The 27754-nt window shown below is 52.5% G+C and overlaps 7 protein-coding genes across 7 annotated transcripts; 4 read left to right on the top strand and 3 right to left on the bottom strand.

Moving 5' to 3' along the window:
- Window positions 1–372: 372 nt before the first annotated feature.
- ASPACDRAFT_1878458 (putative SNF2 family helicase) lies at window positions 373–6917 on the bottom strand (the record flags this gene model as incomplete). Its single annotated transcript, XM_020198138.1, has 5 exons — window positions 373–676; window positions 736–5586; window positions 5646–6371; window positions 6433–6577; window positions 6656–6917. The coding sequence occupies 5 exons, from the start codon at window positions 6915–6917 to the stop codon at window positions 373–375; spliced, it is 6288 nt and encodes a 2095-aa protein (XP_020059881.1).
- Window positions 6918–8686: 1769 nt separating this feature from the next.
- ASPACDRAFT_111359 (putative polyadenylation factor subunit CstF64) lies at window positions 8687–10272 on the bottom strand. Its single transcript, XM_020195547.1, has 3 exons — window positions 10155–10272; window positions 9016–10026; window positions 8687–8942 (listed from the first exon to the last, which is right to left on the bottom strand). The coding sequence occupies exons 1-2, from the start codon at window positions 10207–10209 to the stop codon at window positions 9122–9124; spliced, it is 960 nt and encodes a 319-aa protein (XP_020059880.1). The 5' UTR covers window positions 10210–10272; the 3' UTR covers window positions 8687–8942; window positions 9016–9121.
- Window positions 10273–10432: 160 nt separating this feature from the next.
- On the top strand, window positions 10433–11745 carry ASPACDRAFT_75094 (prohibitin subunit PHB2). The gene is made up of 4 exons (XM_020204365.1): window positions 10433–10618; window positions 10690–10758; window positions 10822–11177; window positions 11238–11745. The coding sequence occupies exons 1-4, from the start codon at window positions 10444–10446 to the stop codon at window positions 11559–11561; spliced, it is 924 nt and encodes a 307-aa protein (XP_020059879.1). The 5' UTR covers window positions 10433–10443; the 3' UTR covers window positions 11562–11745.
- Window positions 11746–11944: 199 nt separating this feature from the next.
- rmt2 (protein-arginine N5-methyltransferase) lies at window positions 11945–13603 on the top strand. Its single transcript, XM_020198691.1, has 2 exons — window positions 11945–12042; window positions 12202–13603. Exon 2 carries the CDS (start codon window positions 12235–12237, stop codon window positions 13534–13536), a length of 1302 nt encoding a protein of 433 aa, XP_020059878.1. The 5' UTR covers window positions 11945–12042; window positions 12202–12234; the 3' UTR covers window positions 13537–13603.
- Window positions 13604–13816: 213 nt separating this feature from the next.
- ASPACDRAFT_75093 (putative DUF221 domain protein) lies at window positions 13817–17999 on the bottom strand. The gene is made up of 3 exons (XM_020204364.1): window positions 17517–17999; window positions 14972–17457; window positions 13817–14914 (listed from the first exon to the last, which is right to left on the bottom strand). Exons 1-3 carry the CDS (start codon window positions 17678–17680, stop codon window positions 13887–13889), a joined length of 3678 nt encoding a protein of 1225 aa, XP_020059877.1. The 5' UTR covers window positions 17681–17999; the 3' UTR covers window positions 13817–13886.
- An 890-nt stretch (window positions 18000–18889) lies between these two features.
- Window positions 18890–22614, top strand: ASPACDRAFT_111354 (MCM DNA helicase complex subunit MCM4). Its single transcript, XM_020195546.1, has 5 exons — window positions 18890–19395; window positions 19453–20328; window positions 20383–20454; window positions 20509–21701; window positions 21757–22614. The coding sequence occupies exons 1-5, from the start codon at window positions 19044–19046 to the stop codon at window positions 22342–22344; spliced, it is 3081 nt and encodes a 1026-aa protein (XP_020059876.1). The 5' UTR covers window positions 18890–19043; the 3' UTR covers window positions 22345–22614.
- Window positions 22615–25045: 2431 nt separating this feature from the next.
- On the top strand, window positions 25046–27698 carry vtc4 (putative vacuolar transporter chaperone (Vtc4); the record flags this gene model as incomplete). The annotated part of the gene is made up of 4 exons (XM_020203192.1): window positions 25046–25492; window positions 25581–25826; window positions 25884–27195; window positions 27283–27698. The coding sequence occupies 4 exons, from the start codon at window positions 25046–25048 to the stop codon at window positions 27696–27698; spliced, it is 2421 nt and encodes an 806-aa protein (XP_020059875.1).
- Between the last annotated feature and the right edge of the window lie 56 nt (window positions 27699–27754).

Raw genomic sequence — 27754 nt, 5'->3', positions numbered from 1 at the left:
AGAGACAACACGCCTTCAATACTTCTGGGCTTTGTGCTCGATCTCCGTACGATCTCAATTCCTTCCCCAACCGACCCTTACACCGGAATCTCGGGTGTAGGGTTCGGTTGCGCCTTCCCCAGCATGATCTCAAGCGTCTTCAAGGCATCTGAGGAAGGTGCCCGTGGAATCCTAGCATGGGGTTTTTCCACATGTCCTTGAAAAGCCTACTGAGCAAGTACTGGTAAGAACATCCCTGAGGCTGCTTTGACTGCTATCGCTGCAATTTGGCTGTCGTTAACTCGTACATACATGGCATTCAAGATGACAAGACAGATCCAGAAGCGACACCAGATGCTGATCGCCGAACAACCAACATATCTTCAATACAACCTAAATCGCTTCGTCTTCGATCAGTGGTTGTTCTCCCCAACTAATTGTTTTTTCATCTGCGACTTCCTCGGGCGTGACCCGTACAGATTTCTCACCCTCCTCGACAAGAGCCTTGTCGCGACGATTTTCGAAGATGGTCACATCAATGGTCTTCCTGGCCAGCAGGTGGTAGATGTGAACATGCTTGGTCTGACCGAACCGTCGACTGCGGCCGATGGCTTGGGTCATAGTCGAGTCGTAATCATATTGAGTCTGCATCAGCAGGGGTGACAGGAAAATGACGTGGTTCGCTTGCTGCAAGTTCCTATAACTCATAGTTAGACACCCACGAAACGTTTGCGAGAGGAATCGGCTCTGACTTACAATCCCGCAGCCAACTCGGTTCCAAGGTTCAGAATCAACACCTTTGTCTGCCCTAATCCGCTCGCCTGTACCTTGTCGAGCTTCGCGGTAGACCTACCTTCCACTGCCGTGATCATGGTGTGTTTGATCTTGGCGAGATTCAATGCTTTGGCGGCGGCTTGCATCAGATCTGGGAACTGAATGAACAAGAGGACCCGCTCGCCCTGAGGAGTGCCGCGGATGATCTCAATCAGCTTGTCGAGTTTGCTGCCGCCAAATGCGGTCTCTCTGTCGACAGTCTCGCGCTCCAACGTGGCCATTGGAATGACATTGTAGCCCTTGCCGGAACCGCGGCATCCTTCCACACTGCATTCCTCTTTCTGCACAGCCTGCGAGATGCAGTCTTTGCAAAGCGAATGACCACAAGAACCTAGTAAGCTTAATTGGTCGAGAGAGTCAGGCCGGCTATTGCAACTAGAGCACTTAGAAATCTGCCCGCAGATTTGCATCGACCGTGTCTTCTTGAGAAATCTTACGCCACGCTTGCGCGAAACCCATTCGTCAATCATCCCTTTCATAGCAGTTGTAACTTCGCGCAGTTGTGGCTCGATCTCGGCCAATCCTGCAGGTCTTGCTGGGAGTACGGTTTTGCTGTTATAGTTCTCTCTGTGGCCGGCGGACTTCTTTGACTGCGGGGCCTTCGATGATCTTCCTCTTGCTGCACGTTTCTGAGTACCAGGGCTGATAGTAACGTTACCATTGTCCTGCTTGCCTGCCGACTGCTGTGGATCGACTTTGGTCGGAGGTGCGAAGAATTCTTTCCAATGGCTCGGATTCGATGAGCGGACTGCATCGTCCAAAAGAGAGCAAACGGTTTCTGTCACCGAGTTGTCGCCAAAATTGTGACCGGTGACGGCGTCGACGAAATTGTCAAACCTGGCAGACTGTGAATCACATTCGCAGTACATCCACGCCGCTAGTCTCAATTTTTTCACGAGTTCTTCTCGCAGGTCGGCAATCTCCTTTTTCCTGAGTTCAATGAGAGATTCGCAAGTCGTGACTTCTGGTCCCCGGGTCTTCGTCCAATTACCAACGACAGCGAGACAAGCACAGCGCTTGAGTAGTGCTTCGTCGCAGCTTGTGCTAGTACTCAGGATTGCATCTAGCCGACTAGCCTGATCGCCATCGAATCGAGACTTGACCTGACGGCGGAGCTTGCCATCACATGCTTCCAATTGCCTGTACATCTCGGAGTAGAGTGCCTGTTCAGCCGGTGTTGGGCGGATTAGGATGACATGTTCAGTGAAGGGGATCTCGCCAATCTCCGGAACATTTCTGCGAACAAACCGACTCAAAAACCTTTGTGCAACCTCGTGGCGATTCTGATGCCATGCGTCGCTGTGGGTCGTTCGGTAGGACTGGAACCTCTCTGCATCGGATCGCTGATTAGACAGCAACCTGAGTCGACCGTTCTGCGACTTGAACTCATCATCGTCTATCCCCAGATGGACCCCCATAAATGTTGCAATGGACTTGACATCGGCAAAATCATTCAAAGGTGGAGTTCCCGACAAGATCCACTTCGAGCCAGCTTCGAGTGTCAGGAAGGATTCGAGTCTCTCATTGCTTGCGTACGTGAACTCGTCAATGATAAGGCGACTGAAAGCAAAAGCATGGAGGCAAAGAATCTTGACCTCTGTCCAAGCCTGATCGGGCTGGCCATTGATATTGAACTCCTTCAGGTCGTTCCATGTCTTGCAGACTTCCTTGCTAGACTCCGAGCGGCCAGGTTTCCTGCTTTTGTTGCTGGTACCTGACGGTACCTGTCCCTCAGGATCATCCGATGCTGAGCTTGGGCTGGCTGAGTCTTCAGGATCATCATCACCGTCGGGGACTAACATCTTCGAAGGCAGAAATTTCAAACAATGGTGCACCCTAGCCTTCAATGACTCGTCACTTTCATCTTCCATATGGTCTGCATCTTCTTCAGCACTAGAGATGTTGCCGTCATGCTCCTCAAAATCAGCACTATTGTACCAATTTCGGACCGCATCGACATATGATTTCCCTCTAAAACGCCTAGACGGCAAATATGTGGCCTGCCTCTGGCTTAATTCGGCATCTTGGCGCTTTGAGCGGATTGCATCGAGAAAGGCATCGGGGCCTTTTCCTGCCAGGACTCTAACTAGATCTTTTAGCGAAGCCAGTGCGTTCGTGAACCAATTCTCAAAATCGCGAGCCTTATTCCCAGGCGCCCGTGACGTTCCAGTGAGATTTTTCAATTTGTTGTAGTAGGCATCGCCGTTGAAGACAGTCCAGGACACCAATATGATGTCGCTGAGAAGGATATTTTTGATGGGTACCTTTGAGAGGTTCTGTACTGAGCCAATGACAAGAACCTTATATTTGGACCCCAAGAATTTCTTGATTTCCAACTCCCATTGTCGCAAAACAACTCCAGGAACAACGACAAGGGTGCCTTTCACGGGAATGAACCCATTCTTCGGGTCTGGAATCGGCATCCGAAGGTTTTCGTGTTGCATATCGATCAGTCCCAGAATGATGGCGGTTTTGCCGTAGCCGACATCATCTGCGAGGACACCTCCCCGGACAGTCTTAGGAACAAGAACTCTAGCTTCAGCACGCCACATCATCTGCGGAAGGAGTGCCTCTTCTACTTCTTCTTCCAAAAATGGTGCGTTCTTGTCACCTTCCTGATCAATCATCCAACCCAAGGATCGCAACTGCTCAGGCCGTAACTTCAACCGGAAATTAGGGGGTTGAAAAGACGGCAGGTCGTGGCGGTTGCTGGTTAGGCTGAGATCCGAGAAGCAGTGGTTACGTGTGTCATATGAGTTGGGCAAGAGGCGCCATTGGAACCGGGCCCCTTCGACCACCTCAGAACCACACAACCGGTCATACGCCTGATGAATCAGAACTTGGATATTGAGAGTGACACACAGATTGCCGGAGCCTGTTTGACAAATGCGACGGAAGAACAGGAACGCAGAAGGCTTCAACTTCGTTCGGCGCTCATATAAGGCTGCATCATACGGGTCTTCGTAAGTAACCATACGGCCCCGTCGATCTCTACCCGGCAGAAACCGTGGTCTGGGTGGTGCGCATACATCGCAGATTGATCGATTGCCATCTTTCACGGTCTGCACGTGAATTAAATCCTGCCACTCTTTAAAAGGATCGAAGCCTGCTGCTTTCTGAAATAACCAAAAGAAGTCTCGCAATTTCGAAGCCGAGTGTACTGGATTTATCGTCTCCCACTGGTCACTTGGGTTGTCTAGTTGCGTCCCTGTCATTGGCAATTTGAATGAGAGCAAGGTGGTATTGGCATTATGACAGTCAGAAACGCTGTTGATAATCTTGCTGTCAGGTGCCAGGCTATAACACTCAATGGAAGCAGCGGGAGCATGAGGGGTTAGAGACACAGCTGATGCCTTGATCCACTTGCGGTGATACACAGGAACAGACTCGGGTATGTCGCTCGCTTTCCAAGAGCGCCAAGCGTGCGATATTTCGGCGATCGTTCTGCGTCGATCATATCCAGAGATGAATCGATGTTCAAAAGAGAAAACGAAAGAGTCATTCTCAGGCTTTCCAAGCTTGGTCGAATCCAAGAAAAGATAAACAACAGGTTCCTTCTCAGATGTGACTTTCCTATGCAAAGATGCGAATGCAGTCCCGCATTCTGGCAAAAGTTCATATGAACCTCGAATATCAGCATCTAAGTTCTGCACATCTTCGTCTGAGCCCTGAATTTCAATACGCGTCCAAACCTTTGACCCAACGAATTGCGGATCTTGATGGCCACTTCTAACTTCGTAGCTATCAATTTGACGTCCACCCGCGCATACATTTAAATAGCCCTTGAGGCTGATCAGAGAACATATTTCCCATTCGCCTTTCAGGAGAAAACCATGCTCTGGTCTGAGTCGTGCAATTGGTTTGGAGAGGATCTCTCGGATGAGGGACAGAGATGGCTTGTGACTTGGAGGTGATGCATAGAGAAGCCATTCGAGACCGCCTTCACCTATCACAAGATTCAGTCTCGACATTTGACCTTCATATTGAACGGTCCACACATCACTGCGCTTGATATCCAAGAGTGAGAGTTTACCATCAATGCTGGGCTCTATGACTTGCCAAAAAAGTGACCAAATCTGCGACGGGCAGGTCTCTGATTCTGTAACAAGCTTGGAGTAAATGTTGCGAGAGATGCCAGTCAGAACCAAGCGCGCCGGCAGTAGGCTTCTGAGCTCACTGACGAATTCCATGGGCGGAATGCGCTCTATGCCAGACCAAGGTTCGAAGACATGCGATGGATTGCCGCCGCAGTTCGGACAAACTGTGTGTCCACAGAGGGTACATTGAAGAATATTTGTCTCAACCTCCAATTGTCCCTCACACATGCAGTAACGTGTGCTGCGTGCGGCTTGAATTTGAAGTTCTTGGGTGTTTACCTCGACGGTGTGGGTAAGCTGCATGTCATCATTTATCATGCGGCAGTCGTCTCCCGGGCACAGAGCTCTGTGCTTGACCTGTACCTTAGGGGATGCGGAAGACTGTTCACCTGCACGAAGGACTAGGTGTGCTAGTATCAGTGCTGAGAGAATTGCGCAACAGACGACCGTTGAGCTCATGGCATTACCCGCAAGATCTTGCAGTTCACGTGTAGATTCGCGGGTGACCAGGAGTCTATCCGATGGTAAGCCCTGCAAAGCAAGCGTTTCGATTCCACAAAGTGGCCCTCCTCTGCTGGTAAGATAGGGGACACCGGCAGGAGTGATGCAGCCGACCAGACCAAAAGCACGAAGGTCTATTTCGCGTTCAATACCCTGCGAAAGATCAATACACCTCCTAAGGTTGATTAGCTTAGCACTCTTCTACGGCTCTGAGGATCTTCGAAGCTAACTTACTCTTTATAGGTCATGTCGTAGCCTTCCTTGAGCTTGCGCAAGAAGTTCACATCAAGGGTGTCCCAGACTCTCTCCACTAGGGACCTATTCCATAGATGCCAACTGAAGTCTGGTGTTAGGCAAGTCCCGTTGTCGAGGGATCTGGTGTATGGGCGCTTGTACCCAAGGTGCTCAGTATGTCTATATGCTTGATGACGGACCTCGTATTTCTCCCACGCACGACCCCGGTACGCGGGGAATGTTAAGCTATTAGCAATTTGGTGCAGCCTTCTATCATTGGCATCAAGGAGAAACATCCCTGCTGGGGAACTCGCCTGACGTGTGAAGCTGGACATCAGATCAGACCATGACAACACACTCTCTGCAGACAGACCGTTTTGCTGCAGGAGCTGGGATTCCACGCAGCACATATAACCTCGCTCGCGCGTCTGCGGCAGGTAATATGCTTTTGTGTCGACGGCGGAATGCACGACGGTGTAGCCGATGTCGGTCCAGTATTGTTTGATAGTGGGCCATGGAGCGCTTCTCACGTTCTCGAGGATGACCAGCCGAGGACGGTACGCTTTGGCATATGCTAGGATGCTTCGCAAGGTCCCGCTGGACTCACCCGTCTCGTCGAGCGTCTTCTGCCTGTTGTTCAAGGCTGAGAAGTCCACGCACGAGAAGCCTGCGACAAGAAGGTCAACATCCTTGGGTATCTTTGCCCAAGAGCCGTATGCCGTTTGACTGGGGAAGAGTTAAAGACAATTTTCATTTTAAGAGATGAAAAATAAGAAAGAGAACTCACGCTACGCGGCCTTTCAAGTCTGTTACGTCGCGAAAAAGCAACGGGGGATGAAAGTTACGTTCAATATAAGCCTGTTTGAAGGGTACGATCTCGGCACTGAAAAGGTGTTCGAATGCAAGCTCTCTATTATGGAACTTTCGCAGATCTTCCCAATAAGAAAAGGTGGGTTTGTCAGTTATCCTGATGGTGGTGGCACTAGCAATGAGGGAGGGCAAAAGCTTACTTTCTTGCACCATCTCCAGGGCTAGCAACGGGCTTTCGGTGCCAGAGCAGACAGTGACTACACGGAGATGTCTGGAACCGACGTGGGTCAGGTACTTGTCTAAGCCCAGCTCTATTGCTCGTTGGGTGATCGACTTGAAGATGTCGCTCAGTTTGTGCATGGGCGGCAGGTGCCAGGCCAACTGGGATTTAGCCGTCGTTCCCTCGCCAGAGTACGGCAGTGTTCTGACAAACTCCGGGTTGGTTGGGTCCAGCTCTTCCATTGCAGCCATTGCCTGGTCATCGAGGGTGTCTGTCAGGAGGAGCTGGTATCGTTTGGGCGGCGGCCCCTCCTCCTGGGACGACGAGGCCCTCTTCCTACCTGGAGGCATCTTTCCTTTCTTCTGGGTGGGAAGAAGCGAAAGATTCACCTCGGTGTTAGAAAGAGCACAATCGAATTCCAGCTTTGTGATGTGATTCAGGATCTTTGAAAGAGATATGAAGCTATAAGGGTTCGAAAGAGTCACGTGGTGTTGATGGAAGAAGTTTATGCCGAAGGAGATAGGTGAGAGGGGAGGAAGAGAAGTGAGAGTAGGAAAACAAAGAGAAGAGATTTGTGTGGGTGGGGGGGCTAAGGTGAAATGAGATGACTGGAAATCTGTAACTCAGGGGAAGGCTTTTGGAGGGTGTTTGTTGTGTGGCCTGGTGAATGTGTTGCTGTTGTTACAACCTGTTGCGATGAGCCCATGGTCAGGTGCAAAGTGGATATGATGGGTTGTAGCAATGGCAACTGCTTTGTTTTCCGAAGCTAATATCCCTTCTGAGTCTTACCAGCAAAGAAATCGGAATTGAATTCTTGCAACTCTTAATCATAGATGACTTTATCATGGTTGTTTTGATGGATATCTACTTCTAAGCTGATGAGGCTGGTATATGAGATAGGAAGCTTGGTAGACAGATCACTAGGTGAAACCTCAGAGCATGAAACCATTCTTCGCTGGAGGGAGTGAAACGGGCAAAAGACTTCGCGTCCAGATTACTTCCGTATGTTTTATGATCTGAACACGTTTGGGGAAAGGAGTAAACGGTACGCGTGGCGCTGAGCATGTCTGCAACTATTCTGGTTTCCGTCTCGGAGTGATATATACAGTTAAAGCAACGCATCTTCAAAAACAAGGAGAAGTTAGTAGTCGCTACCTATGCAGTAGATTCTCATTTGAAACCTTGCTCAAGCTCCATGTACTCCAGCCTGCCCTTCCTAACTTCAGTCCCCATCCTCCCTCTCACCCAGACTAATACCTCTGTAATAGATGCAATGAATGTTCAAGCTCTCCAGAACCGATAAAGTTGGCGAGTAGGTGAGGTGGATTTCAATCTGCCTTTGAACCACGTGCTCTTCTGCTGTTGGTCTAGAAAGCGGGCAGATGGGGTCGAGGCGGTGATTTATGAGATGTTTGTTCTCTTTCGCAGGCTGTAGTTCTACCGTTGACGTCGATCTGCTAAGCATTCGTTGTAGAATATAGTAATGACCGTGGGCTGGGGAAAGATATTGAGATTGGTTGTTTTGGAGTGGTTTAGCTGAATCTCTTGGGTCTTGTTGTTGTCTCATGGCTACACCCGTGAAATTAGTGGCTCTCTCGCTGTTGGTATCTTGGGAACGCGTTGAAGAAAGAGGACTTGTGAAGAGGGTGAGTGCGTTCTGGTCCGTAGGGATGGAGCAGACTCTTGCGAGGTTTTGTGGGGGCTTGATGGATGGGTGGATTTGCTTTGTTGAAGGCGAGGAAGGGGGAAACTTATTTGTATACCTTGAATTTTGAAGGTGTTTTTAGGTTGGAGGTAAACTGCCTATGAGGTTATGATGAGTTTAATACTTAGGTTTAGTATAACCTCTGGGAGATGGTGCTGCCGCATACTGATTTGTTTCTCAGGTGGGCTTCTATCTTGAGGTCGGAAATTGGTAGATAGGTATGAAGCAGTCGCGTTCGGTCCTTTACAAGTGAGCAGGTGCTCGTCTCTAGCTACTACGGCAAGTCTACAATGTGTCTGTGTCTGTGTCTGTGTCTACTGACCACCGCATAAAAAAACAATTCAATGTTTGGGATATCTGCCACGACTCGCTTGATGAAAAATAGGTAGTGTCTGCAAGGCAAGAAGTGATATGTAAAGTACAGATTGAACCCCCGCCCCCCAAGAACAGGACCTTCCCATAAGGACGAGAGAAAAAGACACTCCATTTGCGCCATTCCGGTTTGTTGCGAACTCTTCGAAGCGAAAACACAAAGCGAACTAAGACGATGCTGCTGCTGCTGCTGTTGCTGCCGATATCAATGTTTTCCACTGGTATTAGTTGATTGTAGGAGAGAAAAGAGAAGGAAAACTGACACGCTCTTTCTGAAGAAACAAAAAAATGTACCACCGATGCCGCCCGAAATTTGGAGAGCGAGAACAAGAAAAAGAAAAGGACAGGATTTGGTCATCATTGTCATCATCAACGCATCCCACCCTGCATCAACTGCTGACGCAGGAGCAGGATCTGGCTGCGTTCCATGGGGGGTAGCGCATCGATCGCGGCCTGCGGCATGCTCAGGACTTGCTGCAGCAGCTCTTCCTGACCGGGAATGGCTTGCGGGGCTGCCTGTTGCGGCGTCGCCTGCGGAGGCTGCTGCTGTCCGAACGGCGCGGAGACCATCGGCGGGGTCGACACTTGGCCGGGGAAGTTCTGGAAAGCTTGCGCGGCGGCGGCGGCGGCGGCGGCCGGGGGAGGTGGTGGTGCAGCCGCGGCGGTCTGCACGGCGGCCTGTTCTACGACCGTTCCGAGGGCGCTGTAATCGACCAGGTTCATGAGGAGCAAGGCCTGGAAGATGGCGTAGGCGAGCTGGGGCGCCTGGCGGAGGAGCTCCGTGGCGCGGGCGGGGTCGGCCATGACCAGGGACTTCATCTGCTGGAGGACATCGAGGAGCTGGTTGGGAGGGAGGGAGGCGAGTGTCTGCGAGATGGCGTTGGGGCAGTCCAGGTGCGGCGGCACCTCCACGCCCGGGGGCAGAGGAGGCAACGGCGCATGCGCGGGCTGCGCGCCGCCAGCTCCCCCGGCGCCGCCAAGGCCCAGGCCGTCTTGTTGTCCCGCCGCAGCGCCCGCGGGGCCGGTGTTCTGGTGAAGGTACTCGGGCGGCACGGAGTCCTTCTCGTTGTTATGGGGCCAGTCGACGCGGATCTTGCGACCCATGACCTCGTAGTCGTTTAGGTTGCGCACTGCAGAGGCCGCGGAGTCGGCGTCGGCGTAGTCGGCGAATCCATAACCCTTCGGTTTGCCGGTTTCCTGGTTGATCATAAGACGGAACTTCGTGACGGTGCCGGCGGTACCGAGGATGTCTCTGATTTGTTCCTCGGTGAGGTCTGGAGAGGTGGTGAAAGGTGTTCGGGTCAGCAGATATTCGACGGGGACAATGGATTGGGTATGAGGGAGGGAGCTGCTGGCATTTGTGTGTCTTCGGTGACATAGTGGAGGGGGACAGAGCACATACTGTAGGGGATATTTCCCAGAAAGATACTCGTCCCGTTATTTCTTTGCGGGGCCATGATTGCGGTCTTTGGTGAAGCTCTTGACGGCCAGTCGAACAGAGGGAAAAAGCGCGAAACAATGGAAAGCGGGAAAGATGATGTTGTACGGAAAACTGCCAAGGCGGTGTCAGAATCGGGCGATTTGCCGCGAACTTCCACTTCCCTCCATCCTGCCTCTTTCCCCGTTGGCTTCTCTTTTCCCCTCCGCTTTGCTCATACCCCATATTCACCCTCATCCTTTCATCTTTCACCATGTCTCAGAATCCTAGGGAGCAGTGGGAGAGACTCCAGGTCCTCCTGCAGAACCGCGGCGGTCCTCACCTCAAGCGGTTTGGCGGCGGCGGTGGTGGACGCGGCTTCGGAGCTGCAGGCGCCCTGCTTGTCGGTGTTGGAGCTATCTTCCTGGCCTCTGACTGTCTGTTCAACGGTGAGAAGGCCTGCAATTTAACCGGGTAGCCTTGTGGAAGCTGTTTTGAGCTAACGGGATGGGTGCTCTAGTCGACGGTGGTCACCGTGCTATTAAGTATTCCCGCTTCGGTGGTGTGCAGAAGGAGATCTACACTGAAGGTGCGTCTATTTCTTGAAGCTACTCTCCCGGTTGCATCCGCTGATAGGACTCGTTCCAACTAGGAACTCACTTCCGGATCCCCTGGGTCGAGACTCCGATTGTCTATGACGTGCGCGCAAAGCCGCGCAACATTGCCTCCCTCACCGGCACCAAGGACTTGCAGATGGTGAACATCACCTGCCGTGTCCTGTCCAGACCCCGCGTGGATGCTCTTCCTCAAATATACCGTACTCTCGGCCAAGACTTCGATGAGCGGGTGCTGCCGTCCATTGTCAACGAGGTGTTAAAGAGTGTGGTGGCCCAGTTCAACGCCAGTCAGCTTATCACCCAGCGTGAGAACGTTGCCCGTCTTGTCCGGGATAACCTTGCCCGTCGGGCTGCTCGCTTCAACATCGCCCTGGACGATGTCTCTCTAACGGTACGTCGTATGCCATTGTTACATTTACAGTTCTCCCACTAATGCTTTTATCTACTGCAGCACCTTACCTTCTCCCCCGAATTCACCGCCGCCGTCGAGGCCAAGCAAGTTGCCCAGCAGGAAGCTCAGCGGGCTGCGTTCCTGGTTGACAAGGCTCGTCAAGAGAAGCAAGCCTTCATCGTCCGCGCTCAGGGTGAGGCCCGCTCTGCTGAGCTGATCGGCGATGCCATCAAGAAGAGCAAGAGTTACATTGAGCTGCGTAAGATCGAGAACGCCCGGCACATCGCTCAGATCCTGGGTGAGCACAGCGGGAAGAACAAGTTGTACCTGGATTCGCAGGGTCTGGGTCTAAACGTGAATGCAGGAGGGGAGGATAAGCAGTAAGGGCCAGTGATGCATGGGCCGGTGGTAGGCGATCAATCGGATTTGTTTGACTCTAATGGGTTTATTTCTTTCTCATAACGAGGGCCTTGGCGCTATTCTAGGTTGCGCGCGGCCAAGGAGATGGAAGGGGGACGTTTTTTGTACAAATAGTCAGTTACTTGCAGGATTCTCAGAGCAACCAGGCGAACAGTTTCTCTTCTCTTTTCATTGTGTTCCGCATGGACTACTGTGTAGGTCTGACCTGAGTTTTTCCCCCAAAAAAAAAGCCTTTGAGTAGCGGTTCTTATCGACTCGTGCCCGCGGCGGGATCGTCAGCGGGGAACGAAAGCGGCGGGCGGATTTTTTTTCAGATCGCAGCTTGAAACTTTTCTCCTCATTAATATCTCTTCCCCGCAACAACAGAGGTCTATCTACAGCCATTGACCTCAAGACATTGATTTGCTTCGATTTGAAATCTCCTCCTCCGACAAGTTACAAGAAGGTAAGCTCTTTCCCTTCGCAGAACCATGCGCCCCAAGGCTATCGCATCCAATCCCATTTCCACTCGACAATACTATACCTCGCCCAAAACCCTTTCCCCTCCCCTCTTCTTATCGAAACCATCCAACTCTTGACATCTCCCTCACAAATCCCAAAACAGAACGCAACACCCGGGGAACACACAGAAAGCAAAATGGACCCCACGCCCGACCTCGACCTCGCCATCAACGTCGACACCGACATCCAAGAGCTGCTGTTGGCCGCCTCGCAGCACGACCTGCCACAACTCCGCCGCCTCATCCGCACCAACCCATCCCCGGCCCTCGCCAACCCGGTCAACGCCCGCGACCCGGAGACGGGGCTCACGCCGCTCCACTCCGCCGTGGCCGCCTGCGAGCCGGACGACGACGACAATGCAGAGCAGCAGCCTGCTGTGAACGGAGCGGCGGACAACAGCAATGCCACCCCCAGCGCAGAGGTAGAGCAGGCAGCGCTGGAGACGGTGCGGTTTTTGCTGCTGGAGGGCGCGATCTGGAATGATCTGGATAACAACGGGGAGACGCCGGGGTGTATTGCGCGGCGGTTGGGGTTGCGCGAGGTGTATGAGGCGCTTGTGGATGCTGGGGTGCGGGCGGAGTTGTTGCTGGGGCGGTTGGACGGGTTTGGGTATGAGGCGTTGGATGATGGGGACGAGGATGAGGATGAGGATGAGGAGATGCAGGAGGAACAGGAGCAGGAAGAGCAGGAAGGTGTACCGGAGTTGGTCGATGCCAGCGCTGCTACTACCACCACCACCACTGTCACCACTACCACCGAAGAACCCACCACCAACCCAGACGTCACGCAATCCCGCTACCTGGAATCCGGTCTGACCTTCCAACACGACCGCCTCCTCGACCAGGACCAAAACGGCGTGATGATGGCCTGGGAGACGGAGATCATGCGCAAATCCGCCGCGGCGCTGCTGCCGGCGCCGGGCCTGCGGGTGCTCAACATCGGCCATGGGATGGGGATCGTTGACGGGTTCTTCCAGGCCCAAAATCCCGCGGCGCACCACATCGTCGAGGCGCACCCGGAGGTCGTGGCGGAGATGAAGCGCAAGGGCTGGCACGAGCGGCCCGGGGTCGTGATCCACGAGGGCCGCTGGCAGGAGATCCTGCCGGCGCTGGTGGCTGAGGGCAAGATGTTCGACGCCATCTACTACGATACCTTTGCCGAGTCGTACGGGGACTTCCGTGAGTTCTTCACGGAGCAGGTCATTGGGTTGCTGGAGCAGGAGGGCAAGTGGAGCTTCTTCAATGGGATGGGCGCCGATCGCCAGATCAGTTATGATGTCTATCAGAAGGTGGTCGAGATTGATCTGCTCGAGGCCGGGTTCGATGCCGACTGGGAGGAGTTCGAGGTGCCGACGCTGGAAGGCGAGTGGAGTGGTGTGCGCAGGCCGTACTGGGCTATTGAGAAGTACCGTCTGCCATTGTGCAGATATATGGACTAGATTCGTAGTATATATCCGTGGGAAGCAATGAATTGTCTTGATGACCTAATTTCTACATATGCAATCATCCCGTTTGTTCTTCACAACTAAGCGGTGTATTTCAAGCTCAGATTAAAAGTCGTACAGGCAGGGATCTAACTATATACAAGATGAGCATGCCATGCTCCTGTATTGTGCACTTGCTTCGAGCTTGTGGCGGGATAATGCTTCCAAGACTCCTAGTGATGCATATAGCTCAAATGAGAAAACGAGAAAGAAAAAGCGGGGGGGGGGGGAAACGAGAACGCTGAAGGGCATTAAAGCAAAAGTTTCATCGCGTCATAAGATCAACCGTTCCTGACGATCATCATCTATAGCTGAATGAGGTCAACCTCAGAGAAGTCGGGCGGACTGCGGCTAAAGATCGTGTGGCTCTTTCCATCCAGTGCTTGATACTCGTTACTGATCCAGATATGTTTGCTGAATCGCTGGGTCCGATAAATCTCATCATCACTGACGCCCAGGTCGTCTCGAGGAATCCAAATCACGGGTCGCTTCGCTCGTAGAGCTTCGTGCTGGAAGGCTCGCTGAGTGAGCTGGTCGCGTTCCTCCGGTGTGAGATCCTCCAACTCGTCGTGGATACCAGAGAACAATGCCGGGCCCATATTGCGCGCTGGAGGAGCTTGGGCTTCGGCGTCGAGGGCGATCTTCTCCCGCAACCGCTCAATGCTAGGAACCGCCATCTCCGAGTTGACGCCATAGAACTTGGATCGGCGGTCTGGAGAGCGATCAGCCCACGACCCACGATGAGGTCCAAGTTTGGGTTTCAGGATGTGTAGACCGTGGTGTTTGTGGTCTCTTTCGGGAGACGAGTCGAGATTCTTCAATTCGATGTTCTGAGAACTCGCTTCCCGTTGTCGTTGCGCCTCTTCTTGATCGCCTAATGGATGATCGACGGCATCTGGCAGATGATCATAATCTTCGTCCTCGTGTATACCCAATCGTGCCCTTTGAGCCCGCGCAAATTCTTCATCACGACGCACGGCGTCATCCTCCAAAGTAATAGGCAAATAACGGATCAGAGGGCCAAAGGCATCACTTAGAAGAAGCTGGAACCCTGCGGTGAGGATCAAAACCACAATCATGACGATCGCTTGACCTTCGCATGCGACATCCCCATTCTCGTCGCGAACCAAGAAGAACAAGCCAATAAGAGCAAGTTCCATAATGTATAGACCGGTGAACAACTGGCTAACTGCCCGCGGGAAAAGCAGCCCTCCCGTGTCGAAACGGAACTTGGTCACGTAAAGAGTATTGTATCTGTAAACGAACCAGAAAAGACCGAATGTGATAATATTGAAGACCAGAATGAGGGGCGCAACGACACAGTAAATCAAGCCTGCGAGACCATCTGTTAGTAAGTGGCTAGCCTTAGCACAAGCTGAGAAAAACATACCGATTGAAGCAAGGGTAGTGTAAACGGGGAAGAAAGTGCCCCATTGCATCTGATTCAGGTTGGTTGTACGCGCCCACTTCTTTCTGGCTGTCTTATCGAAAATTGGTGCGAGAATGAACCAGCTTATCAGATTGACGATCTGGACCAATGCTCCCGCACTGACAGACATGGCCTGTAGAATCATGTATGAGAAGAAGTAGTTACTGGACGAGGGAATGTTCTGTGCTAGAAGTTCTGGCCAGCTGGTGACATCAGTGACGTTACTGATGATAGTCGAGAAACTGGACGAAATGGTGACGACCAGGAACAGTTGCACGAATAAGAACGCAAAGTAATAGGCCTGGACCGTCAATTCCACCGCCATACCAGTGTGAAGACCTTGGGTCCGACTGAGAAAGCGCAGGATAAGAGGCAAGATTGCCATAAGAATTGCAAGAAAGAGTGCAGGTAAGACACCCTGTACTGCCGAGATGACCCAAGCTGGTAACTTAGAAATCCAGGACAGCCAAGTGAAAGCTTCTTCGAGGTATGTTAGCTGCGAGAGAAGACCCGTGAAGGCAACGGGAATTGCCCATCCTACAACCATGGCGCAAACCAGCGTGATAATTCCGAATGTCCTCAGATACCGTTCCCACCATTTCATTGACATGTTATCCCAGATGACATCGTCCGGCGAAATCTCAACAATGCGAGGCGCCATTTGCTTGGGAACATGGTGGCTGACTGCCTGACATGCCATATGAGCTGCCACCTGGTGATTGAACTGGATGAAGGCGGAGTTCATGAGAGGGAATCGCTCGGGATGCTGCTGGTCAATCTCAATCTCCAAATTCAGCTGAGCCAGCTCCTTGCGGCAGTAGTCAATAGTGTCGACCTTTTTGCCTATAAGCCACAGAGATGGCATCCAGCTGAAGATTGGCAGCCGCATGGTTGGGCGCTTCTTTTGTTGGATGTACTTTTTCCAAACTGGTTCTCCAAAGTCTTCATTATCGAAGCCCTCGTTGTATGCCAATGGATATTCATGCCCCTCCACTTCATCTCCCTCCCTGCCGTGGGGGCTTGAATCTTCTGGTTGTTTCTCTTTCAACGAGTGGCTTCTGCCGGACTCGGAGCTCGACGCCCGCTCAACAGGCGACTCGGGAGCTGTCAACGGAAGTTCATCGGGCTCAGAAGTGTTGCTTCTCTTGCTGAATTTGGAGTTACCGGAGCCGCGGCTTTTCCAGACCGGCCGCTTGGGATGAGAAGAGGTTCCGGGCCTCGATGAACCGGACCTAGGGTCTTCGGGACTAGAGAGTTCAGGCCTTATCACCGCAACATCTGCCTCGTTCTCTTCGAGTTGTTCTGGTTCGTCATGAATACCTCCTGACCAAGCTAAGGGGTCCTCACGACTGGCATGGCTGGCAGGCGGAGCAACGTGGCCATTGTAAGCAGCACCGCTGCTCTCAGGTACGAAGCCTCCAGTGCGGGCCAGCTTATCGTCGATACCATGCTCCCATTTTCGGAATCCCCCCAGAACAGACTTTCCCAGTTTTTCCACACCTTGGCCAACAGCACCTGCTGCTTCCAGCGCGGGATCCAAGGGGTTGAAAAGCAGCTTTTTCTTCCTAGGCTCCCCTTGAATACTGTCTCCCGTATCGCGATGCAGGATTTGATCCAACGTATGGGCTTGATGCGGGTTTCCGGAGCTAATACCAGCGTCCATGGCCAACTGCGATGCCTTCCTCTCGGCTGCCTTTCTTTCTTGCGTCTCCACTGAGTTGGGGTCAAGTCCGGCCTTTTTCGCCGCAGCCTTGGCTTGTTTGAGCTGGGCTTTCTTGCAGTTCATGATCAACTCGGTTTCCGCAGCCTCGAGCTTCAAGGCCAGCTTGTCTCGCTTCTTCACCTTTTCGTGCAGATCGTCGAAATTACGGTTGATCCAAATGTTCCGAATACCCCCTGGGAAGACGTCATATAGTTGTTCTAGCGCTTTCACCGAGAGCCAGCCTTCTGGAATGGCAGTCACCAGAACAGTGGTGGCAGAAGCACGAAGTCGATGCTGTGGTGAAGTTAAGTACGCCTGTCGAAGACGGATGTAGTGTCTCAGCTCGTCGAAGAAGACTGCACAGACATAGAAAATGACAATAACTGCCATGACTAAATGTGCCCAGTATCGCGAAGTATGCTCGGGGGTCACATTACCCCACGCTAATTGATCCAGTCCAGTGACATTCCACCGACCGCCGCCTTCGTCGGTTCCATTCTTGAAATTCGTATCTTTACCGCCGACTTTGTTTAGCGGAATCAGGACGGGTAGCAAAAGACAGCCCAAGGGCAGAAAGATCTTTAGTAGCATGCGCAGGTATCGTAGGAAGAAGTAAGCATCCAGGCCGCACTTCTGTATGAACTCCGAACTTGAGGTGCGAAAGACAGGACCGATCCATCGGAAAAGTCCTGGTGGAGAAGGTTGAGTACGTTCTCTGTCAGGTACCAAGTATGTTCTCGGTTGGCTACGAAGAGTTCGCATGTTAGCACGTCGGCTCTGTGGAACGGATTTGAGCATACATACTAGATGCGGGTCAGCTTCCCTTTGAGAAGCATGAAGAGGAGAAATTCAATTGCGAAGACGACGACGGCAGTGGCAAGGGATGCGAGAAAAGTCCCGATCGAAATGCCTTCCTTGTTCTTGCCTGTGCCGCCCGCATGCTCCAGCGCCGACCCCAAATCACCCATGGTTGAAGCAAGCGACGATCGCCTCCACAGAGGTCAGTTGATGTTGGTAGATTTGAACGCTGTCACGAACAGGGGAAGAATAAGAAGGTGAAAGTTGTAGATGATCAGGCGAGGTTGACATGCAACAGTTGCACATCATGTAGCTCAAGTGGTTGATTGACAAGCAGGAAGAGTTCAACGTCACCGCAGCGAAGTTAAGATGCCATTACACGGCGGTAGTCAAAGACCAATCAGCGCAGGAGGGGCGATCTAGAGAACAGCTAGTCAATGAGAGTGAAGGAGGTGAAAGAAAGCCTTGTTCGGTTAAACTGTGGTCACCCTGACCCTAGACTAGTTAGTGTGTGGTGGTACCAGCGGTTTTTCGAGATCCGGGGGGGTGATCTAATAAAAGGGTAGCATTAAGGGTGAAAAAAGAATCAATAATAAGAAAGAAAAACGTGTTGCAGGTGCAGGCATGACAACAGTGGCACCCACCACCACTCCATTGTCCATTCAGGTGTTGATCCAGGGCCCCAGATGAACAGGGAAAATGCGCCACTGATAAAGAGAAGGGGAAATGCCGCTGGATTGGTGGGAAGTGGGAGAGGGGGGTGGGAGGGAGATTGCGGGCCACAGAAGATCGCACCTTGAAATGACATCAAGCGCCTGCTGAAACTGGCTGGCGCCTGGCTGGTGCTCCACCACGTCACAGTTCGCTTGCACAGAGAGAAAGAGAGTGCTTACCAGTGCGTTGCTTGCATTGAACCATATTCCTGAATATTGTTGCAGGCGCGTATTCAACACCAAGCAGAAGGGGACAAAAATAGCAGGCGAACATTTGCAGGCTACAGGCTTTGTGCACAATCAATACGCTCAATGTAGGCTCATTGTTGATGTTTATCTCAAAGGGAAGTGTCTTTATCCCGCCAGGGCGACCCGGAGAGGTGACTCAGGTTCAGGCTACTAGATCCTTGACCTTACCGCAAACAGCAAGGGGCAGCATGATTGACGAAAATGATGGGGCTAGTGTGGCGGTGCATTTCAGCCCTAATTTTTCAGGGGCACCAGCCACCGTGACTAAGGTCACTCGTGTGGCTCACCCTGAGTCTTGCGTCGCGCAGGCCCAAAGAAGAAACCTCTTTACGCGGTGGTCGCGTCGAAGCGCGTCCGCCTTCCCCCGGAGAGAAATCATTTTCTCCTTCCGCCAAAAGGCCCACCTGGAAATTGTTACTGACTCTCTGCCGTAGCAACCAGCTTCCCAGTTCCCTCCTCCACTATCCCGTTTTGCATTTGTCTCCATTTTGTCCGCACTTCCCCTCTCGACTGTCAGTCCCTATAATTGATAAAAATATAAAATTACCACTTCACAGGACCAGACATCATTATGTCTTCTCCAGCGCCTAATCGTCGCAGAGGTCGCTCGGCCAGAGATTCGACCATCTCCTCTCCTGCCCGCTCAACCCGCTCAACCCGATCCCAACAACAACCTCAGACCAGCAGCCCTCCTCCCAGAGATGATCAGTCGCAGACAACTCCCCGTGCCTCGAGGCGGTTACGGGGTGACGGCCCCGTTCCATCATCGTCGCCGATGTTCTTCCAATCATCCCCGATGAAGGCAAACAGCAGCGCAGAGACGCCCAATTTCGGTATGGAAGAGCCTAGCTCACCTGTCCGGGCTTCTTCGACAATGGAGGATGTCGAAACCACGCCTCGGGGAAACGCTGCTGCCATCAGAGGTATCACTTGTCGCCATTTATTCTAGGCGTCCTGCGGTCTGCTCACAATTAAAACAGATTCATCTCCCATCCGTTACGTCTCTAGCTCCAGCCCGACCCGTTCTCTCGGTCGTCGGGCAGAGCGGTCGGATTTCCCTAGCAGTAGCAGCGGTCTTTTCGTATCCTCTAGATCAGTCACAGATGGCAATCGTGGAGTCTCTCGTCGCAATGACCTTCATTCCGGCGGCTTTGGTTCGACCCCAAGTCGCCGCCGCAGAATCTTCGTCGACGCCAATGGTGTGCCCACCGCCGATGCTGAGCCGCGCTCTGATGCGACCTTCTCCAACATTCACCCAGACACCTCCGAGGCGGAGGCTCTTGGTGGAAGCTCCACTCGTGTAATTTGGGGAACCAACATTTCCATCCAAGACTCGATGTCCGCCTTCAAGAACTTCATTTACAACTTCGCTACGAAATATCGTCTCTGGGCGGAAGGTGCATCCGAGAACGAAACTCGGACGATGGGCAAGGCTGCTGAAGAGAGGGAATACATTACCATGCTGAACACAATGCGTCAACTCGGTGTCACCAACCTCAACTTGGACGTCAAGAATCTCAAAGCATACCCCTCAACGCTCAAGCTATGGCACCAATTGCACGCATATCCGCAAGAAATTATTCCTCTGATGGATCAAACTGTCAAGGATGTCATGGTTGAGCTTGCAGGTAAGGAGATGCAGCGCCAACGGAGTAACAGCCGGCACCGCCAGAACCAGTCAAGGGATTTGAGTTCCGCACCTGCGGTTCCCAGCTCCGATGCGCTCATGAGTGATGCTGGCCGGGCTCCACAGGCCGAAATCCAAGACCTCGTCCAGGAAGTTGAATCGAACTCGTATAAAGTTATGCCTTTTGGCCTTGACTCTGCAGTGAACATGAGAGATCTTGACCCTGCTGGTATGTGCAGTTCGTCTACTCGTCACTGTGCTCCCCTATACTGACATGATGCAGACATGGATAAGTTGATTAGCATCAAGGGTCTGGTCATCAGAACCACTCCTATCATCCCCGACATGAAAGAGGGTAAGCCGCTTCCCGTACGTTGGTCGTACCAACCCTTCTAATATATTTCCCCAGCTTTCTTCCGCTGTCAGATTTGCAACCACAGCGTTCAGGTCGATATCGATCGTGGCAGGATTGCAGAGCCCGCCGAATGTCCCCGCCCTATCTGCAAGGCCAAGAACTCGATGCAGCTTATCCACAACCGCTGTGCCTTTGCCGACAAGCAGGTGATCAAACTCCAAGAAACTCCTGACAGTATTCCTGATGGACAAACGCCCCACTCTGTTTCCCTGTGCGTGTACGACGAGCTGGTCGATGTCTGCAAAGCTGGTGATCGTGTTGAGGTTACTGGTATCTTCCGATGCAATCCTGTGCGTGTAAACCCTCGCCAGCGGACCCAGAAGACTCTTTTCAAGACCTATGTGGACGTCTTGCACGTACAGAAAATCGATCGCAAGAAGCTGGGTATTGATGCTTCCACTGTCGAACAAGAGCTTTCGGAACAAGCTGCTGGGGACTCTGAGCAGGTACGCAAGATCACAGCTGAAGAGGAGGAGAAGATCAAGCGAACCGCCACCCGGCCCGACATCTATGAGCTGCTGTCACGCTCCCTGGCACCTAGTGTCTACGAAATGGATGATGTTAAGAAGGGCATCCTGCTCCAGATGTTTGGAGGCACCAACAAGACTTTCGAAAAGGGAGGTAACCCACGCTATCGTGGCGACATCAATGTCTTGCTCTGCGGTGATCCCTCCACTTCCAAATCACAGCTTCTTCGTTATGTTCACAAGATCGCCCCACGCGGTGTCTATACCAGCGGCAAAGGTTCTTCGGCTGTCGGTCTTACAGCTTATGTGACTCGTGATCCCGAGACTCGCCAGATGGTTCTTGAGTCTGGTGCTTTGGTTCTCTCTGACGGCGGTATTTGCTGCATCGACGAGTTTGATAAGATGAACGAATCGACGCGGTCAGTTCTGCACGAAGTGATGGAGCAGCAAACCGTCTCAGTTGCCAAGGCTGGTATCATTACCACCCTCAATGCTCGTACCAGTATTCTGGCTTCGGCCAACCCGATCGGCAGTCGCTATAATCCCAATCTCCCCGTTCCCCAAAATATCGACTTGCCCCCTACTCTCCTTTCTCGATTTGACTTGGTGTATCTTGTTCTGGATCGGGCCGATGAGCAGGAAGACCGCCGGCTGGCCAAGCACTTGGTGAACATGTACCTGGAAGATAAGCCAGAGAATGCAAGCAACGAAGAAATCTTGGTAAGTTGGAGTTCACTTCTTCATTGGGTATTATTACTAACAATGCAACTCGCAGCCGGTTGAATTCCTGACGGCCTACATCACCTACGCCAAAACTCGGGTGCACCCAGTGCTCACCCCAGCTGCGGGCAAAGCGCTCTCCGACGCCTATGTCAACATGCGCAAACTGGGTGACGACATTCGGTCGGCAGACCGCCGTATCACAGCCACCACCCGTCAACTTGAATCGATGATTCGTCTCTCCGAGGCTCACGCACGTATGCGCTTGGCAACTGAAGTCACGGCGGACGATGTGGAGGAAGCAGTGCGTTTGATCCGGTCGGCCATTAAGCAAGCCGCGACGGACGCCCGTACCGGTCTCATTGACATGGGTCTGTTAACCGAAGGTACCAGCGCCAGTGAGCGGCGCAATCGCGAGGCAATCAAGCGTGGCGTGCTCGCCGTGGTCGATGAGCTGGCCGGATCCACCGGCGGCGCCCGCTGGGCCGAGGTCTACCGTGTTCTGAACGAGCAGAGCAGTGCTGGCGTGGATAACGCCCAATTCAACGATGCTGTCCGTGCATTGGAGACGGAGGGCGCGGTCAATATCCTGGGTGATGGTCCGCGACGCAGTATCCGACGCGCCGCCGGAGCTCTGCCCTGAGCGCCATATAAGGGCGACTAGTTGATGAGAAACATGATGCCACGGACTAGATAGCTTCTCGGATAGGTGTGATTTGTGTTGGTCGCTTGCAATGGGAGGATGGCGCCTGGTGTTTGTTCATATCCTGGGCATGTTTACATAATTTAGGGTGCGACTACTCCTTGGTCAATCATACAAAATCTTAATGGTTCACATGAAGCCTGGTACCCTGTAACGCCTATCTCACGAGTCACAGTACAAAATCGTACTCGTCCAATCTCAGCAAGAAGGATTGTTGAACGTTCCGAAGCTGCAGTATCACCCATGTCTGAGGTCCTTGGGATAGGTGACTTGAAGTGCAGGGTATGGTGCCTGGAACTCTAGCAGAGTCTATATTCCCATTGCAGTCCAGGAGTATGCGATGCTGGTACCATTACACTATCCCTTCTGTCGGCCAAGAGGATATACGAGGACTTGATAGTCTGCAATAGTCAGTTGACACCTCAGGCCACAAGGTACTTCTGTATGACCAGGCTCGACAAATGCTGGGAAAGCTAGGTGTTTCAACCTACATTTCTTGGGGCCTCTTAGGGTGTTTAGACACACTTCGACAAAGTGTCATAATCATTCCCATAGATCATGGGTTCAATCAAGGGTTGATCTTGTCAAAGCTTTACAATGTAGACTCGGCCTCAGGCAACCGGCCGGTTGATGCTTTGGACTGTGCTGTATCTTGCTGTGATTGACAAGCCATAACTCGTTGTAACAAACAAAAAACTATTCTACGAGAAGGCTTGCCCTTTTTCCGCTCTGTAGCTGACAAACGGAATTTGAAGAAACATGGTTCATCTTTATTTGTTAGCGCTGGATGTTATTAGTCTGACACTACGAGTTGAGCGATGATTGTTAGGGTTACAGGCACTCGGCGATAGCTTCCTGGATATCTCTACTCGGGGTGCTAAGCATGCGCAACAGTTGGAACCGATTGGAGGAATTATGCCCAGCGACGCTTAGCTCGTAGAAGGTCAATGCAGGGACTTACGGTTACATGTTTATTATTGACTTACGCGGGCGGCGGTGGCTGAATGACTAGTATCTTCGATCTCACTGCAGGGCTGATGCACGCCCTGTAGATGTTGCAACTAACTTTTTGATATGTGCACCATCTCACGACCATGCAAAGTCGGTATCACTGATGGAGAAACACATTCTCGGTTGGGACACTGCGCTGCTGTGCTGGGCGCCGGCGTGCCTAGTCAAGATTCCAATCCGGCCAAAGAGCACGTGGCTCAATGGCCCAGTGCTGTTGGGCAATTTACGTTATTTGTTGCGATCCAGTCCCGAACCACATTCAAACACCGGCCTGTTTGCTGATTGTAACAGGGGCTCGCTAGTGTAGAAACTAGACTACAGTCTTAAGTTCTACCAATATCAGTCTCGGTATTAAAGCCTGGTGGGATGAATTGCAGAATCTATCCTGCTAGCTGCATGTTAGCCACTGGCGTAGTCTAGTACCCGGTTAGCATCGCTGCTCATCTTAATTGGTGATTTGATGAGTTCTAGTCCTTTGAATCGGAGCGGATCGGTCTAGACTAGACAGGCGAGAGGAGAGACATAGGCAGCAAGTAATCCAGGTGAGTCAAATATATATAGTGCTCGGCTATTCCGAGATAGAACAGAACCCTAGAGCAGTTTTCGCGCCGTGCGAATGGACTCGGTTGATGCAAGAGGGCTTCTCAAGGCCCACGGGGGCCAGTCGAGTCATTTGCCGGATTGTACAATTCAATAGAAGACAGTGTTATACCGATCCTACCCGCCGTGAAAAGAGAAGAAGAATGAGAATGGGACGGCAAGGTTGGGGACGATCGCAGCGGTGCGGCAGCGGGTGGAGAAGAGCTGCAAACCTCGTGTCGACTCGGGCTAAACCTAAGGCAGCAAAGCGCCCTGGTTTAGAGCAGCACCTGCTAAATCGACTGGCTGACAATCCATGAGCAAACAATTTTGACACTATCACTGACTTAGTATGCTCGCCTCTCCAGTAATGCTTTACCTAGTTGAGATGTAGTCCCCTACCTAGTTTACTGGTCAACTCAAACAACACCACTCCGCGCAACCAACCGCCACTTCGGTCGATTGATGTGGCCAATTTACCATGGTTTTGTTGCCTTCGAGGGCTGAGGTAGTGATGAATAAGACGCGCCCGGACCACTAATGGAGCCGTGTTATCGATTGCAGTCACGGGTTGACGTCGTTTCTGGGCCCCCCAATTCATGGCCAGAACCTCGAAGCTATCCATCATAGCTCATTCTCCCCTCTAACTACCCTGTCTCTCACTCATCGCCCAAGAAAAACTTCTCCATTCTCGTCGCTTCTGCTGAAACTAGTCGTCGTCTCTCGGATTCTCCATTTTTCCCCCCAATTCTCAGTTGACCTGCCTATTCCTTCTTCGTTCAGTCTCGCTTCCAACGTCTTCTCCGCCTTCCCGCCTTCCCCCCTGCGTCCGCATCATGTTCTTTACCTGACACTTGCCCACCCCATTCTCTTCCTCTACTTTACCTACTCTCACCCTTCGCATCCACCCAGCTCACTCGAATATCTGCGCGACTCGTTCGAAATATTGCAGTATGAGGTTGGTCCACTCCAATTGCTCCTTCGACGACGAAACTGCTCCACTCACCATTCCACCCTTCTCTCCAGGTTCGGGGAGCACCTCCGATCGTCCATGGTCAAGGAGTACTACTGGTACTACATCGCCTATGAAGAACTCAAGAAAGCCCTGAAGACCGGCTATGTCACGGAGCGCACTCCCGAAAATGCCAGCCCCGATCGCCAGCCCTGGTCGGAAGACGACGAGAAGCACTTCGTGACGCTGCTGGAGAGCGAATTGGACAAGGTTTTCAACTTCCAGCGTATCAAGAGCGCCGAGATCGCTTGTCGCATTCAGGCGAGCGAACAAGAGGTCAATGCTGTCGTGTCGCGCCTTGACGCTGCCACCAGTGCCCGTTCCGACAGTGTCTCCCACAACCGATCCAACCGCAGTCCGCCCTCAGACGAGGATTTCCTGGTGCTCGAGCAGGCCTTGAGCGAAATCATCGCCGACGTACATGATCTGGCCAAATTCACGCAATTGAACTATACGGGGTTTCAGAAAATCATCAAGAAGCATGATGTGAGTGGTCTTTTAAAAACCGGAATGACATCATCCACTGAATGGGACGGTTTTGGGAACTGAAGCGCCCGCTAACGGCTACATGCAGAAACAAACGGGGTGGCATCTGAAGCCAGTATTCGCTGCGCGCCTCAATGCCAAGCCATTTTTCAACGATAACTATGATGCGCTCGTGGTTAAATTGTCCAAGCTCTACGATCTTGTGCGGACCAAGGGTAACCCCGTCAAGGGCGATTCTGCGGCCGGTGGAAGCCAGCAGAACTTTGTCCGTCAGACTACCAAGTATTGGGTACACCCAGACAATATCACCGAGCTCAAACTGATTATCCTCAAGGTAAGCAGCTCACCGTGATTCGTCAAGTCCCTCGTGTGTGCTAATAGGACGAAATAGCACCTTCCCGTTCTGGTCTTCAACCCAAGTAAAGAGTTTGAGGAGAAGGACGCTGCTATTTCATCTATTTATTACGACAACACTGATACCTGGGAACTATACCAAGGTCGCCTGAAGAAGACCGAAGGTGCGGAGGCTATCCGATTGCGTTGGTATGGTGGCATGGAGAGCGATCAAATCTTCGTGGAGCGCAAGACCCACCGGGAGGATTGGACTGGAGAGAAGTCGGTCAAGGCGCGTTTCTCGCTGAAAGAGAAGCATGTCAATGACTACCTGGCTGGTCGCATGACGGTGGAACAAATCTTCGAGAAGATGCGCAGGGAAGGTAAGAAGAGCGAGGAGGAAATCGCCAACCTCGAGCAATTGGCGCGGGAAATCCAGTATCGAGTCATCACGCGACGACTAGTACCAGTCACCCGATCGTTCTACCACCGCACAGCCTTCCAGCTTCCCGGAGATGCACGTGTGCGTATCTCTCTTGATACTGAGTTGACAATGGTCCGAGAGGACAACCTTGACGGTCGCCGTAGAGCTGGCGACAACTGGCGTCGCATGGACATCGGTGTTGATTATCCGTTCTCACAATTGCCCCCCGCGGACGTGGAGCGTTTCCCTTATGCCGTGCTGGAAGTCAAGCTTCAAACACAGGCGGGCCAGGAGCCACCCAAGTGGATTAGGGAGCTGACAGCTAGCCATCTGGTCGAGGCTGTTCCAAAGTATAGTAAATTTATCCACGGCACGGCCACGCTTTTCCCTGACCGTATCAACCTCCTGCCATTCTGGATGCCGCAGATGGACGTCGACATCCGCAAGCCAGCCACCCGCCAGTTTGGAATCACGCGCCCGCTGCCCAGCACCTCATTATCCGCGGCAGAAACCCCGGAAGACGAAATCTCGGAGGATGAGGATGAGAGCGCAGGCCAGTGGCCGAATGGTGTGCATCGAGTCGAAGCTACCGATGCTGACCACCATGCGCTCTTCGCAGACTCAGATGGCAACGCGCTAGACATTGAGGAACGCATCGCCGCTCTACCGCTTCCGGGCGACGAGGATTACCCGCTGTATGACTCGGATCAAGAATCTTCAATCGACTCAGATGAATTGGAAGAAGCTCGTCGGGTCGGAGGCACATACTACTACAAGCAGCTGGCCAAATACTACACCGAGCACGCCGGATCTATCTTAATCCATGTGCTCAAATCCCTCATCCCGCGACCTACACCCACCAGTCTCCCAGCACCCGAGCAAAGCGGAATCGCCGTCATCGGCAACAAGCGTACTGTCAAGCGATTCCACGCTCCCAAAGGCAAACGTGAGTCTTGCGGGCCCCGCCTCCCTCCCTTAGCTTTCTGAGCCATTTTACCCATACAAGAACCACGAACTCTAACACAATTCCCAGGAATCCACGTCCCCGTCCGCGTCGAGCCCAAAGTCTACTTCGCCGCCGAGCGCACCTTCCTCTCGTGGCTCGAGTTCTCCATCCTCCTCGCCACCATCGCCGCCACCCTCCTCAACTTCGGCGACGACTACATCACCTTCGCGTCCTCGTGGGCGTTCACCATCCTGGCTTCGCTGTCCCTAATCTACAGTCTGATGCTGTACATCTGGCGCGTCGACAAGATCCGCAAGCGCCGCGACGTCAAGCGCGTGTACTACGAGAAGTGGGGCCCCACCGTCGTCGGGCTGGGCCTGGTAGCCATCGTCATGGTCAACTTCGGGCTCCGCGTCCGGCAGCAAGGGTTCTTGGCCAAGGACGGGCCCGGGGGTCTCGACCTTGACCTGGATGTCACCCCTCCTCATGGTGGGGAGTTGTAATCTGCCACATGAGCTTGGGCAAAACACTCTCTGACTGAGTATTTTGGGCTCCAGTA

Source organism: Aspergillus aculeatus (genome assembly GCF_001890905.1).
Source record: "Aspergillus aculeatus ATCC 16872 unplaced genomic scaffold ASPACscaffold_2, whole genome shotgun sequence".
Lineage (NCBI taxonomy): Eukaryota > Fungi > Ascomycota > Eurotiomycetes > Eurotiales > Aspergillaceae > Aspergillus > Aspergillus aculeatus.
Note: the sequence above shows the minus strand (reverse complement) of the source record. Positions and strands in the feature narration are given on the sequence as shown.